The 17,122-nt window shown below is 41.5% G+C and overlaps 1 protein-coding gene across 1 annotated transcript in view; it reads left to right on the plus strand.

Annotated features, from left to right (window-relative positions):
* Nucleotides 1-405: 405 nt before the first annotated feature.
* The window catches only part of ABTB2 (ankyrin repeat and BTB domain containing 2), a 51,668-nt gene continuing 34,951 nt past the window's right edge, over nucleotides 406-17,122 (plus strand). The window contains exon 1 of the mRNA XM_053448588.1: nucleotides 406-1,442. Coding sequence (XP_053304563.1) covers nucleotides 584-1,442 — 859 coding nt within the window. The 5' untranslated portion in view covers nucleotides 406-583. The remainder of the gene's footprint in view (nucleotides 1,443-17,122) is intronic.

The raw sequence follows: 17,122 nt of genomic DNA on the forward strand, positions 1-17,122 counted from the left end.
GATAATTAGGCAAAGCCCACTAAATCAGCACCAGTTTAGTGACCATATACCCTGCTGGGGTAAGATTTCAGGTCTGTGCCCCGCCCCTGGGAGCTGCTGATTGGTCGGTGTCCTGGGAGGATTTGCATACAGACAGAGCTCAGAGTGTGTGTTTGGTGAATAAGCTCAGAGAACTTTGCAGACACTTTCTGTAGTTGGATGCAGCCCTCAGCTCCCTCTCTTCGATTTCTGCTTTTTTTCCCAATTTTTCGGCTATTATTGGCTTTTTTGGTGGGCATTTGATTTTTCTTGCATTTTTTTTTTTTTTACTGCATGACGTTTTGGGGTTTTTTTTTTTGGTTTTGCAGGACAAAAAAAAAGTTTGTGCTCAAACTTTTTTTTTCTGAGACGCTTTTTAACCCTGATTTTGCATCTGTCAGTTATTTAAAAACTAATATGGGATACATCGTGAGAAGCTGGAGTTTTCATTGTTTTTCAAGAATTTCCGCATCAGTGATACAGTGTATCGCAGCATAGAAAGCTTGCCCTGAGATCCAGCTTTGAGTCCAGTCTTCTAATCTGTTCAGCATTCACAACAGCATCTATGGCAGGGCTGTATAGTTCTACTCTAAAGACTCTGGAGGACCTTACTCTGGACTCTGGCTATGGGGCAGAAGACTCCTACAGGTCACTCAGTCTCTCATCTTCCAAGTCGAACTCCCAACCTTTGGCTTCTTCTCAGCACAGGGGTAACTGGTGGTATTATTCTGGGTCCATGAACAGCAGGAACAGCAGCTGGGACACCATGAATACTGCTCTTACAGAGGACACTGACTTGGCCGACATGTTCTCTCGATGCCACCGACTGCCTGATTTGGAGGATTTTCCATGGAGTGAAGAAGACATTGGGAAGCTCCTCCGAAAAGGCAGAGGCGAGGGAGGAAGATGGGAATTTTCTCCGGATGCATTGAGAAGGATGTCAGTCTTGTTGAGGAGACCTCTCATAAGGATATCCCGGGAGGCACAACGCCTGAGTGTCCTGCACTGCAAGTGCACACGCTACGAGGTCCAAAGCGCCATGAAACTCATCCTAAGCTGGGCATTGTCACAGAGCTGCGTCCTGGCTACTGTCAGAGCTTTGTCGCTTTACAGTATGAGTGCCGGGGATGGCCTGAGGCATGGAAAGTCTGCCCGTTGTGGACTTGTGCTCTCTGTAGGAAGGTTCTTCAGGTGGATGGTGGACACCAGAATCTCAGTGAGGATACACGAGTATGCGGCCATCTGCTTGACCGCCTGTGTGGAGAACCTAGTGGACGAGATCAGGAAGCGCGTTATATCGACCCACGGAAACGATGGGGTGGAAATTTCTCTTGACAGTCTCGAGATGGCAATTAATAATGACGCAGAGCTGTGGGGAGTACTACAACCTTATGAGCACCTGATCTGCGGCAAGAATGCTAATGGTAAGTCCCAGCATGCATTTGTTTTTCAGCATACCAGCTCCTAGCCATGCATGGTCACCATCCGCACATAGATGTCCACGACACGCCATTAGGAAGTCCATGGTGCTTGTGGTAACATTGACAAGTGTATGTCTTACGTCTACCGGTGGCCCTAAGGCTGGAGTAGACAGAAGTGTCCACGATGAGGCTTGTGAAAGGCATTGGTGCGAATGGACAACTTACTGAAAGGTCCACCACTAAGCACGTCGGCGCCTATTGGTCATTTCAATAGGTTTTATGCCACCAATTGCCCCATCGGTTCATTGTAGTTTGACACACAGAGATATTAACTTACTTTTGTTGACAACCCATGATGATGATGAATCCCTATGCCGGTTATGTTAAGTGGACTCCAGCTCCTGACGACTACAATTCCTATCAGGCCAGCTGGCGTTGGTTTAAAAGACGGTTTATGCCAGCGAAAAAGTTACCTGCTTTCTGGATAACTTGGCAGCGGAATCACACTTTGCATTTGTTTTAGATTTCCTGTTATTTGAGACTTTCTGTGTTTCTGCATATAAACGTGCTATTTGTTCTAGAACGATCTTCATGGGATTTGTTGCCATTAGAACTTTTAGCGTAACTAAGTTCCTTTATATCTGCCTACATCTTGTCATTTCTGGCTGTAATTGTTTGCGGAAATATTTTGTTTCAATCTTATAGTATGGAAGTTCGGTGGCAGCCTGTGGCAGAGCCAGCATTATCTAATGGTTCTCTCCCTTCTCCTCCCCTACCTTTACAAAAGCCGAGTGATCAAAAGCAGCTCACTGACAGGGGAGTGAAAACGTAACGGGGAGGAAAAATAATGCAGATCCTGAAACAGGAAGTTTAGATAACTGTTTCCATGGTGATTTACTTACGCATATATATCGCTTCTTTTCATCTTTAAAAGTTTTTAAGCCCCTATATCGTGACCAATCAGACGTCTGTTTTGTAGGCGGGCCCAGACCTGGACTGGCCATCTGGCAAACTGGGCAAATGTTCTGTTGGCCGGTGCCAAGATGGCGCCGGTCACCTTCCTTGATCGCCACTCATGCGGCAGATCCAGTCCCTCAGTCTGTAGCCGCCGGCTGGATACACGCGGATGGACGCTGAGCGCGACGTCACTCACGCTATTTGTCGCCCGCTTGCCTTAAAGTTTCACGGCCAATATTAACCCCATTCCAGCTCTGTGCGGGACCCCTGATATAATAAGGCTCCCCCCCCAGTGCGTATGTTACCCCTGAACCCCCAGCTGCTTTTAACCACGTGTGTGCCAACATTATTTTGTTCTATAAAAGCCCTACGTCTCAGTGGGCCGATACCGCGAAGCGAGGATACGAGTGTGATTAGGTGCTGATGAATATTAATGTATGTTAATGGCACTGATTATTCAGTGCTGGAGGTGACATTGTGAGTCGTTTCGGGAGGACGGCAGGTTGTGTGAGTGGCATATGGCGAGTGGTGTGCTGCCCCTAGCCCTGCCAACGCTGCTTTCTCCATCTTTTGCACGCCCGACGGCTTTTGCATACATTAGAGCGTTAAGATTTATTAGCAGAGCTGAAAAGAGAGCCCCCCCCTAGGGATATACTGGCCTCAGCGCAAGTCAATCAGCACAAATTTAAATTCCCTGTGTTCACGAAGCTCTACCCGGCCCGCCAGGGAAGAGTCGTTAATGTCTATTCTTTTTATGTCCTGTGGACCCTGCTTCATAACATTGGCGCTTAGCGAGGACCCTGATTAATGTAGCGCCATTAAAATGTAGGGGTTTTTTTTTAGTGCCCCCGATCAGATTGTTCAAGCATGCAGCACTATCGCACTTTACTGATAATAAATTATAACGTAAAATACCTATTTCAAATGTTTGTGATCGGAGGATCCTTAGCCATAAATGGTGCTGTGATGTCACCACAGGTCATCACTCCGCAACACAGCTCACATTTCTATTTCTAATGGTAAAACCGACCTGGCTCCATGGTTTTACATCTTCAAAATGGTCAGGGGTCACAAAATTGACATCAATTTCTTAGAACTTGGTATGGAAGGACACAAGGGGGTTGGTTTTAAAAATCTAACATTTGCAACAAATTTTAAGAAACTCCTAGCCCCCCACAAAGCTTTGAATCTCAAATTTCCAGGCAGAAACCTACTGTCAAAATAAATTAAGACATTATATATATATATATATATATATATATAATTTATATATATTTAATTATAATTAATATATATATAATTACTTTATATAATTTTTATATATATAATTACTTTATAATATATATATAAATATATAATTACTTTATATAATTTATGTATACATAATTACTTTATATATACCGGTGTGTGTGTGTGTGTATATATATATATATATATATATATATATATATATATATCCAGAAAGAGTATTTTTTGTAAAACTTTTTGTGTCTCTTTAAATTACTTTACTAATAGGCCAGAGACTGTACTCTGTAAACATCTTAAAAGAAATTGCACATCTTAAACCAGGCGGAAAAAAAAAAAGAAAATGTTACGTAACCACGACGCCTGATCATTTTTTATTGGGGTATTTTCTGCAGAGGTCTGTGGATGTATCTGTTCCCCGCATCCTGAGTCAATAAGCTTCGCTCATAATTTCGTCTGCCTCCTGCAACCCACAAACATTTGTCAGCAGCGCTAACAAAAACTCCTTTTATTCGTAATAAGGTACATATTGAAAGTTAAGAGTTTTCCCGAAATATCGGCGTTCCTGAAAGTCTACCCGCTCGCCAGCCCTGGAGATCCCTTACGGGGCTTTTAGTGCCACATGATGGGGGGGGAGAAATTCCTGTAATATTTCAGGCTCTGTTATCTGGTCTCTGGAGAGCTTTAAAACATGAATATGTTCATTGAAAGTGATGTTTCGTAGGCTAAACCCCCTCCGCCACACACAAACTCTTTATACTTTGGTGCAGGAGAAAACTACAAAAGGGGGAAGGGGGTATCTTTGTTTTTTAGGACATATCAGCTTTCTTAGAGCAGAGCTGGCCATTCCAGGCACTCAGTAGCCTTTGAAAATAAGAGTCAACATTTTTCTCTTTCCAAGTGATTAATGATTTTTGCATTCCCCCCCCCATCCAAATGCTTCCGAACATAATCACTGCCGCTCCACATGCTGTGGACTACAACTCCCATAGTGCTTTGTTTTGCCTTTGATTATGCCTCCTGGGTGTGATGTTGTTAGAAGCAGAAGAAAAAATAATTATTATTATTACTAACCCCCACGTGGCAGTTCCTGAATTTACTTAGAAATGTTATGTTCAATCAGAAATAACTTTGGTGGGCTTTGAGATGTTTATCTTAACTTGGCAGAAGTTTATCTTAAGTTCCGTAGAACCCTGCAGCTTAGTAGAAGTTATGAAGAACTCATCAGTGTCTCAACGTTCCACAGAAACCCTGAAGAGGTCTTTGCCTAAACATGGCTGCAAGTTGGGTAACTTTAAGATTCTACCAAGTTTTGTAGAACCCTGCAGCTTAGTAGAAGTTATGAAGAACTCATCAGTGTCTCAACGTTCCACAGAAACCCTCGAGAGGTATTTATCTAAACATGGCTCACTGGAAACTTTGTAACTTTAAGATTCTATCAAGTTTTGTAGAACCCTGCAGCTTAGTGGAAATTATGAAGAACTCCTCGGTGTCTCAACGTTCCACAGAACCCCTCAAGAGGTCTTTTCCTAAACGTGACTGGAAACTGTGTAACTTTAAGATTCTACCAAGTTCCATAGAACCCTGCAGCTTAGTAGAAGTTTTGAAGAACTCATCAGTCTCTCAACGTTCCACCGAACCCCCAAGAGGTCTTTGCCTAAACATGGCAGCAGGCTCTGTATCTTTTAAGATTCTTCTCAGTCCAGCCGAGCCCTGCAGCTCTGTAGATGATACAAAGAACCCATCAAGGTTCCACAGAACAGTTCAAGAGATTTCATTGGACTGAAGTCTCCCCAGCTTTGCCCTACTTTGTAAATCTCCGCTCCCCTGTTGTCGATTCAGCCTGCCGTTCTCTCTCGCTCTCCATCGCTCATTCTCCGCCTGCACTTTTCCATCTGCTAAACTTGTTGTAAAAACCAGAAGCTTGTTCGGCCCCTATAACTTTTTTTGATGGAGATACACTGACTGCTTCGTGTTCCTAAAACCACTGGTCTCGCCGCATCTCCAGATGTTTAAAACCCAGCAGGGCGTTGGCTGAACGTTTTCCAAACCCCATGTGAAAGATATGAAAGTCATTAGTCTTACTTGGGAACAGTCTAGCTTCTGAGCCTAACCTCAAAACTGTTTGAGCCCTGGTCTAACTTTATATAAAGTGATATAAGGACCAAAAAGAAACTCGTCAAGTCCCTCAGATATATGTAACAGCATACTTCCCACGTGGGTCTATTTAGCTTGGACAGTCCTTCTTTGGGTCCAAAATCCATCAAAAATGTTTATTGTATGTAGCCAAATCAGAAGGCTTTACAACATATTAACCGTCTATTACTCAAACAGCAACGCATTTCCCATCATGCACTTGGCCACAATGATCACTGATTGTGATTGGCCGCTGGTTTCATACCTTCTCGAATTGTTGGAACCTACCTTGGGATCGTTTGCTTTGGTCATGGTTCGGGGACATGTCTACTTTAACCGGGATAAAGTGAAGTCCCTCTTGCAGAAAGAGTTAAATAACCCAGGAAATTAGAATGATGCAAATCAACATAAATATATGATACTTCTGCCAATGTAACCAGAACTAAAAATGGTTTTCCAGAATGTGACAGCATTTTCTCCCTGTATGTGATATACGACGAGGTTTATCGGCTTTCTGTGTTTGTAAATTTCTCTGGGCCACACGCTTGCCACAAGGAACTGGCTGTGGTCAGTTCTCCTTTCTCTTTTCAATGATTATATCATCTGGATCTTTCTGCAAGTGTTTTTTTCCCTCCTCTGCTTTTACATCTGGTTCCCAGGAAAGCGTTGCCCGAGGCCACAGAAAGCCCTGAATCAGACAGAGATGACCTCATGTATCCTTGTCCCGTTATAGACTGCACAAGCCCAGCGAAAGCTGAGCCCGCACGGCAGGTCCTGATGCCTTTTCTAGAAGAATACAAAGCAAAGTGTCAACTTCACTTTACTGGGAGGGTGGTTGATAAGTGGAACAGCTTCCCAGGAGAAGTGGTAGAGGGTAATACAGTGCGGGTATTAAACATGAATGGGATAGGCATACGGCTCCTGAATCTAAGACGAGACCACCGACTGATTAAGGTTTGAGTCTTTACAGCAGGAGAAATGGCCGACTAGACGTGGGCCGAATGGGGCCAATCTGCCGGCAGATTCTATGTTTCTGTTTCGTGAGCTCAATCCCTGAGCAGGAAAAGATAGTAAGATTGTATCCGTGCCACGGGAGAAATGGGGTACGTTCTCAGAACCAATAATTTTTTTAGGAGGCCATCAACTGCTTAGAAGTGGTTGGCAGCTCCTTGCGGTAGAATTTATCTTACAGAGCTTTTTTATCTCACTGAGTCTCCTGGCTTCCTGGTTAACCTTTAACTCCATCGATAATCTCAGTTTAAAGGCCTTGCGGTTGATTTTATCCATTTCCTATCTATCAGTTCCCGAGGAAGGATACAGTGTAGACGGGACCCAGAAGCCTGGAGGGCATTTCTCCTTCCTTTCCTTTCCTGATGGGCTCTCCATTAGACTCTTCTGTGAATGAAGAGTTACCATGGCATTTTCCCAGAAACTATAGCTGTGTTATGGCCCAAATCTATTTGTAGATGCCCCACCACCACTGTCCACCCCTGAGGGGGCTCTTAAAGTCTTATTATAGTATAGAACAGCACATGGGTGCACGTGAAATGGTTTTGGCCCCTTCATTGGGCACCATTGGTAAAAGTTGAATCACTTCAAAGTGCCATCTCAATCACACATTAAAACACAACTGAACCTTGGATTTCCCCTTTAACATTAACATTTGGTACCATAACATTAAAATGGCTTTTTTAGTGCAAAGCTCCAAAATGTGGCCTTGTCCCTATGGCAACCAATGGAATGGTCCAATCAGCAAGAAGATTAAAAAAAAACGCTTTTAAAAGCTTGAACCTTTTGTACAGGGTTGCACTTTTTTTTTAGTATTTTTATTATAAATTTTAAGCTCTTATTTTCCAACTGAAAATAGTTTATTTTTCCACCTGCCCCACGGAGCAGGATATGTTTGGAATTTATATTATTTTAATAAATAATGTTACCGTTCAGCTTGTCTGTCAGCCTCTGTGCCTAATCTGTACGGCGATTGCTAAGTGCCTCTGCCGTACACACATTGTACACGATCTGTACGTTTCGGGGGTAAGAGAGTGAAGTACAACTGACAGCCGTGACGTATAGAGGTCAGACGCACACGCTTACCCTGTTACTAAATTAAGGATGGTCTAGCTTCTTGTACCAAACTGGGAGGAGGGGGGATGGGCGCACAGGGGGCTCAAAGGTCCCTATTTCATTTGGTTGTGGGTAATCAAGGTGCTTCATGCTGTTTAGACTTTATCGGTATGTATATCAGAACGAGCCGAGGATCTGAGGAAGTATAAAGAATTTGAGAACCGTATAATATCGTATCTGCTCTCCGACAATTGATGGCAGGGTGACCTTTAACACGGAATGCTGGGAAAAATTGACGTTAAAATCTTCGTTGCTCTGCATGTCGTATCTTTTCCTTATCCTTATTAAATGGACTATTGGTTCATCCTTCCTAATGGACTATATAAAAAAACAAATAATAAAAAAAGGCTTTCTTTTGATAATCGGCGGTCCACAGACCAAAAGTAACCCTTTGGAGCATTTGATATAAAATTTAAATGCTGTGCTTTTTTTTTTTAACGTTTTTAGAAATATCAAACTGCATTTTTTGGAAATGACGACATTGAACAAATAAAAAGAAAAAAAAAACATTAACGGAAAAAGCTAAAAACATTTTTAAACAGTAAACGGCAAGGTCCTGTCTGCTTCTGAAAGTAGTGGGTAGTTATTTATTTTATTAATTACACCCAAAAGGATCAAATGCAGCCACTACGGGACGGAGGACGTTGACTAATGGATTGCGTTAGACCAAGTGGTGCGTGAAGCCAGGGTACACAGCTGGTCTCCAGTGTATACCGGTGTTTACATTGTAACACTGCGTATAATGGCCGTGTCTGTAGGCTAATTGTTGGGCGCAGCCCGAGTCATGTTTCTCGCCATCAATCTGTGAGGTTCAGCGGCGAACGCTTTTGAAGATCTCATGCAACGAGCACAGGTGGATGAATGAGCGTTACCTTAGGACCAACAATGAGATTGTGTCCCCTCCAGAATGAAGCCATTGAATGACTTAGAGAAAGGAAACTCTTCTGCATTCCAAAGCATGGAAAAACTCAACTACGTTCCTCTGGTTATTGAAACACTTTGGCCCAATCGTCCGACTCCTTGACTGTTGAAGGTTATCTTAGGACTGACATTGAGATTTCGTCCTCTCCGGAATGAAGTCTTTGAAGGACACAGAGAAGGGAAAACATGAAAAACTCAACGGATGTTCTTCCATATATTAAAATACTCTGACTGAAAATTCTAAATCCTTGATTGTTGGAGTTATTTTAGGACCAAAGATGAGATTTATGGTATCCAGAACAGAAAAATTGAAGGACACAGAGTAGGGAAAACTCTTTTGCTTTCCAAAGTATTAAAAACTCAACTGACGTTCCTCCCTATATTAAAATACTTCGACCAAATATTCTAAATCTTTGATTGTTTGGGATTATTTTAGACCAATGGTGAGATTTTATGGTCTCCAGAATGAAGTCTTTGAAGGAAAAAGAGAAGAGAAACTCTTTAAAAAGTATTAAAATACTTTGACCAAATATTCTAAATCTTAGATTGTTGGGGTTATTTTAGGACCAATGATGAGATTTATGGTATCTAGAATGAAACCTTCAAAGGACACAGAATAGGGAAGCTTTTTTTGCTTTCCAAAGCATTAATAACTTATGTTCCTCCCCATATTGACCAAATATTCTTCTTGTTGGGCTTGTCTTAGACTAATGGTGAGATTTGATGGTCTCCAGAATGAAGCCGTTGAAGGACACAGAGAAGAGAAACTCTTTTGCTTTCCAAAGCATGGCGGCATTCCTCCGCTTATTAAAAAAAAAAAAGTTTGACCGAATATTCTGCCTCCTTTAATGTTGTCCCAAATCCACCTGGCGCTAAAATGTATGTTTATTAACAGCAACCAAGCATGGCTTATCCTTCCACAAAGGATATATTCAGTAATCGTTATGTTCTTTCTTTGGAACGAAAGCAATTTTCCAGCTATTCGTCTGGGGGAAGAAAAAAATATACGTAAAAAGATTTAAAGAGCTCTGCAAAATCCGCACTCTGCAAACCATTCATCGCCTTGTTTCATTCCTTCTTCTAATACGCTTCGCAAATAGAAAGAATGAATCGTTCTTTCCCACTCAGGAAGCTGAAGACTTTTTTTTTTTTTCCGTACATGTCGGAGTCCCTTTAGAGAAGAAAGAACCGATTATTAAAAGTTACAGAAGTCGAGGTTGAGCAGAATCTGGTTGAGTTGTGAAAGCCGGGAGACAAAAGTCCCCAAACATAAAAATGATGGAATTTACCAAGTTTTTCATTGTTTCATTACCAATATTTTCCTAAAGATGAATGAAGCTCGTAAGGGGTTTGATGCCCTCAGAGAGCCAGAGTCTAAGAGGCTGATAACCCTGGGGTAAATTTAGATTAAGGAACTTTGGGCCCTGGAGCAATTATACAGGAATGGACCCTTTTTTGCTTGCCTTTAGCCGGCTCTTTTTTCCTTTTTTTATGCTTTATGCCTCTTTTTGTTGTTTTTCCTTCTTTTCTATTCTTTCTTTTGCCCCGTCTATTTTTGGAACCTCATTTGCTGACATATTTTCCTCACTTCATTTTTTCTATAATTTTTTCCCTTCTTGTCTGGCTTTTACATTTTTCTGCCCCTCACACACACTCACACACGCACACTCACATACACACACATGCACACCTATACACATACATATAATTAAAGCTACATGCCCCACGTGCCCCACATGCCCCACATGCCCCATGCTCTGCTGCACGGATGCCCCACTGTTGTGTGTCTTCACACTTTACTTCGGGGGTATCTCAGTAAAAACCTGGCTGTCGTACCCCTTACTGAGGATCTCCTGCCAAATCCCCGCTGCTACCAAGCGATCGAGACCCAGACGGGAAATCAGGGCCAAACGGGACACCGTCCAAAACACACACGGGCAAACTCTCCAAATATAAACCTAAAGGGGGGGAAATTCCTCAGCGAGAGAACTAAGTGACTGCCATGCTGGAGCTGTCTCAGAGCCTCTTATTAAGACGAACGCGTCTCGAACGCGTCTCGAGGAGACCGTCTGGTTAGTGTTACCCCTTATCCCGAAAAAATCGATTGGAATTTAACTGTATGTTCTTGTAAAAGCGGCATACTGGGTTTTGTTGGTTTTTAGAGGCCGGGGATCAGACGCTGGCCCCCATTAACTATAATCCATAACACACCGAGACACATTCTAACACCTTGTACAGAACTTTAAAGAGCTCAGGGAGTATCGCTAATTACACACTTTCAGGAGGAACGCTCTGATTTCTGGAATTCATAAAACATGCATTTTATTTTACCATTTTTTTCCTTTTTTTCATCGTTATTGCATCGCAAGTACTGGATTAATTGTCGGTGGAAATAGCAGGCAGGATTAAGGAGATTTCCCCAGGACTGGATCCTTGATTCATACCTTGATTCTCGAACCAGGCAGACATTCCCTTTCATTTTTTCTTCCCGTTATTAATATTTTGAGGGTCATCATGCATTGTATCAGTCTGAAATACGCTCCCTTAAAGATGCTATCACACTCCGACTGCTTTCATTAATTAACTTTCTTAATGAGCTGACCCCTAGACTCGTAACATATTAACCCTTTAATAAACCACCATAAACATTCCATACGATAAATGTGTCACCCAAATGGCTCTAATACGGTCCTTGTGGAAACCTTGACTTGTCATTATTTAAAGATGCATTTGATTGAGTCACCTGCATTCAAGCAGGGATATCAACCATAACAGGTTGATATCCCTCAGGGTCAAACCCGGGGCAGATCAGCCTTTTTATTGTTTTCTCTCGAAAACAGCACAGAAAGTTTTAAAAAGTTTTCCCAAGTTTCGGCAGCAGCAAAAACCAATCAGCGCCCACTTTTGTGTCACATGAGAATTAAATGAGGCACACATTTTATATATATACATATATATGAAAGACGAGATTCCGAGCTGGGTGTGGGCATTGAGTAGTGTTAGTAGTGGTTCTTTATTTTATTATGTTTTTTATTCACTTTTTTTGTTGTGTTTTAACCAGTTAGAGTGTATTGGTATTTATCTGGTTTTTTTTTAGAATGCGCGTGTATTCACAATACAAATAAAATACAAAACAAAGTTCCACGTTTATCTTCAAACACGCAGATACAAAATAACATTACAGTTTATAGATGGTTACATGATGACTTCAAGGGGATTCTGCATATAAAAATTCCACCAATCAGCTTCCACCAGTGTAAAAGGTATGCCAGGAATGGAGGGGACATGCATGGGGGGTCTTTGTCAATCAAAATAAGTCCCTTATCTGTCTTGGAAATGTACTTGCATTTACACTGCCCCTAATTCAGGAATCTTTTTCAGTTCCAGAGCGAGGTTTTATTTTACTGAGAGGGTTGTTGATGAGTGGAACAGCCTCCCAGCAGAAGTGGTAGAGGTTAATAGAGCGGGGGGATTTAAACATGCATGGGATAGGCAAATGGCTCCTGAATCTAAGACGAGACCGAGTCTTTACAGCAGGAAGAACGGGCCGAATGGGGCCGATCTGCCGGTAAAGTCTATGTTTCTATGTTCAATGCTCACTCCCCTTCTGCACAAAGGACTCTGCCCAGGTCACTGGTCGCTCAGATATCAACTATCTGCGTCCGACCTACTAAGCCACTTAAAGACCTGAACGGGTTAAAAGGTGTGAGCAGCAGATGCAGAATGAGTCCTGCTGACACATTAGAGGCCGCTGACCTCCGCAGAAATGCATTGACTCGGGGGTTTTCATGTAACAAAAGACTTTTGCAGTGAAACAATCCGATGGCCTCCGAGAGAATCCACGTTTTGTCCTGGTGGCTTTTCCCAAATGGTCTCGGTGGGTATTTGCTTTCCTAGTAGATGAGGACTTCATGCAAAACGCCACGGAATCGGGTTTCCATTATCATTACCATTTCAGTGATTTTATGAGCATATTATTTAGGGTCGTGCAATGAATTTACAGTAAAAAGTTCATGTAGCAAACATAGGAAAATGAGAAGCTGATCGCCGCAATCCTTGTTGTATATCAGAAGGTGCCCTATGGGTCTCCTTGACGTTTGCCTTCAATTTCTTTTTTAGTTCCTACCTGTAGGTGGACAATATGGTTTGATAAAGTATGGAGTTCCATAGTTGGGAAACAGCAGGAGAACTCAAGACAGGGATGAATTTTTAAAAGGAGAATAAAATATATAACGATGAGTTTTGGAGACCCTCAGAGGTCTTTCAGACGCCATTCTTGGGATCTACATAGTGGAGGAGATGATCGGTGGAAGACATAATCAGGTTGTATCCCTTACGGTTGTTTGTCTTGGGAAGCTGATGCAGGTTGGCAAATATGGAATATGATTAAAGCTAAACGTCTATGAGAATATGTTCATTCTGTTTATACTACATCAAGGGGTCTGTCGATAATATTTGACCTACAAGCAGATAACAGACGCCCCCTGAGACCTTCAGATTTTGGTGTAAGTTGACCCTGCGGTTGGAGTTTCTTTTAGAGATCTTAGTATTAAGTCCTCTGTCCTGAACGTGATGTATTCCCACCACTCTGGTTTTACTTAGCAAACACTTCGGGGGCCCCCCCATGTTTCATTTACTTGTCAGTGGATCCATCAGCACTACCCAAAACGATTCCCTCTCTGCGAAGCATGGAAGTGCTTATTGCTCTGCCTCCTGCATAGTTAGGAAAGCGATGATTTACTGATGTTGTGGCTCCTAATCCCTTTATGACGAGCCATCACACCTCTCCCTCCTTCACTGCAGCTGAGACAAAAGTATTATTTTACATCCCCCAAAACACCAGGTTTTCATAGTAAAATGATTTACATAACATACAAATCTGGAAACATCGTGTTCTATCGGAACTTGATTGGACCAACATTCTGATAAAAGTCCAAAAAAGTAAAAATGGGCTGAAAATAACTACGTTTATTAACTCTGATTCCGTAAAAAGTAGTCCTATTGATCTTCTAAAATAGGAATCATTATTTAAATAACTTTAATTTTTCATTTAATTGATTATTACCCACCGGTGTGAGACATATATTATTTCTTATGTATCCAATGCAAACTTGGCATATAACAGATGATGTCACTACCTTTTTTCCGACAGAAGGTCGGACGTTAGTCTCGTTACTGTTTCCACGAGTCCCCTATTCTCTGGTGAATTATACGTCCATTGAAGATGATCCAAAGAAAATTACAGGAGGAAACTCTAAAAATCCAGTGTAATAACTTCCTTATTAGCGTCATAAGAGCTGTGATTAGATTTACCCTGCAGACATCAGCCGTTTGCTTGTTCCACCCCGCAAAGAAAAGCCATTCTTATCTGGCTAGGAATATCGTGGTCTATCGTGGAGTCCTCCAGAGGACTCGCTGACCTCTCTTAAAAAACATCTAAAGAAGCAGAGCCATAAAATGAGGTCATAACAGTTGTTTTAACAGAGGGAGCAGATGCAGGTCTCATGCATAGTTAATGAGCAAGCAGAAAAGATTTGGTATACATTATATATATATATATATATATATAGCCAGGCCCGGACTGGCCATCGGGCATGCTGGGAATATTGCCAAGTGGGACGCCAGCCAACAGCCCCACACATTTACAGTTTTGCTGCTCCACTGGCAGATCCGGTGCTGCGGTGTCCAGAGGTTTGAGATGCCCGGCCGCTACGTGTGAAAACATAGCATATATATATAGCCGCCAGCTGCACTGACATCATCAGGTGGCCACTGGCCTTAAAGTGCCAGGGCCACCCCATCACCGCAAGTCCGGCCCTGTATAGAACAGGAAAGGTATTTTGAAGCCAACTTGCCCTGGTGTTGCCCATTAATGCTTCTCTTATGGGACCTCCATGTGAAATGATGGCAAGTTGGTATCTTTACCATGATAGACAAGCGATGGCTGGAAATCCAGGCTGGACGTTGGCCAATTCTGCCCACGAGCAGGTGTCCTATGCCTCGTTCATTTGGCTTCAATGTCAGATCCAGGAGGTTCACAAAAAAAAAACAAGAAAGAAAGAAAGGCTGCCATCTGAGTCCTCGAAGCCTAATTACAGCGGACCTACCCCCCCCCCCCAAACACCTACCCTGCGGGGGGTATCTTCCTGAGTAACCAGTGCCATATGTTTCACTTTAAACAGGCAGATCTGATTCGCAAGAAAGTATTTCCACCCTGTATCTGCTAACGGCTTTACCCTACGCTTTGTGCGGACATTATTCATGGAATATTTACTGTACTGGCAAATAAAATCAACCATCGATAATGAATTCCTGGATCAGAACTTGGAAATGATCCAAAAGTGAGGCCGCTATAGTTAATGCATTCATCATGAATGCTAATACAGCCCTGGTATGCTAATTAGCGTGACACTGTTTTAAAGCCATATGCTAATTCCATTACCAGGTTTTTTTTCTATATTTGCATAGTAAGAAGCACATTAATATTAATAATAATAATAATAATAATAACTTGTACTGAGATCCCAGCAGAACTCGAGTCTCAATAAATGACAATATGGTGGTATCAGGGACAGTTGGGAGGTATGCTGATCCTCTAGCATCGTGTATCTAGTAGTAAAACTGCAGAGGATTAATTACGCTGCCCCGAATGCAAGAAAAAGAAAATGATCTTGGATATAAAAAGTTCCCTTAGCCTGTTTATGTTTCTTTAATCAAACGATAATTACGCCCATCATCGACGCTCGCTCCGTGCCAAATGTCCCCGGGATTGTTATCTGCCGCAAAAAGTGGTGTTTAAACAAATTCCTCGCGTTCTCGCCCGTTTCAGCAAAATAACTATTTAAGATGAATGAACAGAGGGCATTGTGTATTGTGCGGGGAGGCTCTTCCCTTGATGGTAAGTTTGCCGATGCCGCCTTCGGGCTGGGCTCTTAGCCTAAATTCTTGCTGCCATGCTCCCAATCTCTTGGATTGAACCCAACTGGCAGAATTCTGGATTCTGTACTTTGCTGAGGTCAACCCACATGAGCCCCAACTGCCCCACCCCGGCACCCCCCACTGCCCCAACTGCCCCACCGCCTGCGGCATCTGCCAATGGACTATTCAGCAGGCAGCCAATGAATTCTCCAAATATTAACCAGTGGACCCTACAGACCTGTATGGGGGTCTAACCTCGGCACATATACAACGGGACGTTCCCCGCATTCTGCTTTTATATACATTAAGTAAACCCACGTTGCCGTGTTTAGTAGCCTACGGCTGATTGTTGGGGGGACAGGTCCACCTCTAGCTGTAGTTTGCACATTGTCATCTCTACACGCGTTACGTTGTTATTGCTGGCAGGTCAACGTGTCTCACCCCAAAATTCCAGGTTTCAGGTATGTGGTCAAGAACTGTGGTCACAAAATTTAAAAGCATGGTCCATGTGTCTCGTTTACAATGTTCCACATGGACCACATGACTTAGCTATTGGTAATAATTCTTTAGAAAGTATTATTATTATTATTTATAGTTTTGTAGTATTATTATTGATATTATTATTATTATTAATATTATTATTATTTATAGTTGTGCAGTACTATAATTGATATTATTATTATTATTTTTATTATTTATAGTTTTGCAGTACTATAATTGATATTATTATTATTATTATTTATAGTTTTGTAGTATTATTATTGATATTATTATTATTATTAATATTATTATTATTTATAGTTTTGTAGTATTATTATTGATATTATTATTATTATTTATTGGTTCATAGTATTATTATCGTAGTAATAATAATAATTATTATTATTATTTGTATTATTATTATTAGTGTTGTTATTGAAATATAGTTTTCTGGAAGTTGTGCTATATAATATATTCTACTTAGAATAAGTGTAATCAATTTATTTTTGTGTTCATTTGGGTTCTTTTTTAGAATGCTTGTATTATGTTTTATTTACAATTTTGCTATTCAGGTTTTTTTTTTTTTTTATATATTCTTTATTATTTTTATTAAAAAAAAATGACAAAGACCACCATTGCTATTCAGGTTTTTGAGAGCCCATTAAAAAAATGATTAAGAAAATAAATCCTTACATTTTCTTTCACTAAAATCTCTTCTGGGCTTTTTTCCGATTGTATTTTATTTAATGCGTCCCTTTGGGAAGTTTTATTATAGCTTTGTTGAAGTAACAGAACGCGGCTTCCTACACAGCTCTAGAGAAAATGTTACCTTCCTTTCTGGATTTTAAGACCCTGTCACCAAACGAAACACAGAAGCCGATGGAAAGACACGATATTTAAAT

Source organism: Spea bombifrons, chromosome 10 (genome assembly GCF_027358695.1).
Source record: "Spea bombifrons isolate aSpeBom1 chromosome 10, aSpeBom1.2.pri, whole genome shotgun sequence".
Classification (NCBI taxonomy): domain Eukaryota; kingdom Metazoa; phylum Chordata; class Amphibia; order Anura; family Pelobatidae; genus Spea; species Spea bombifrons.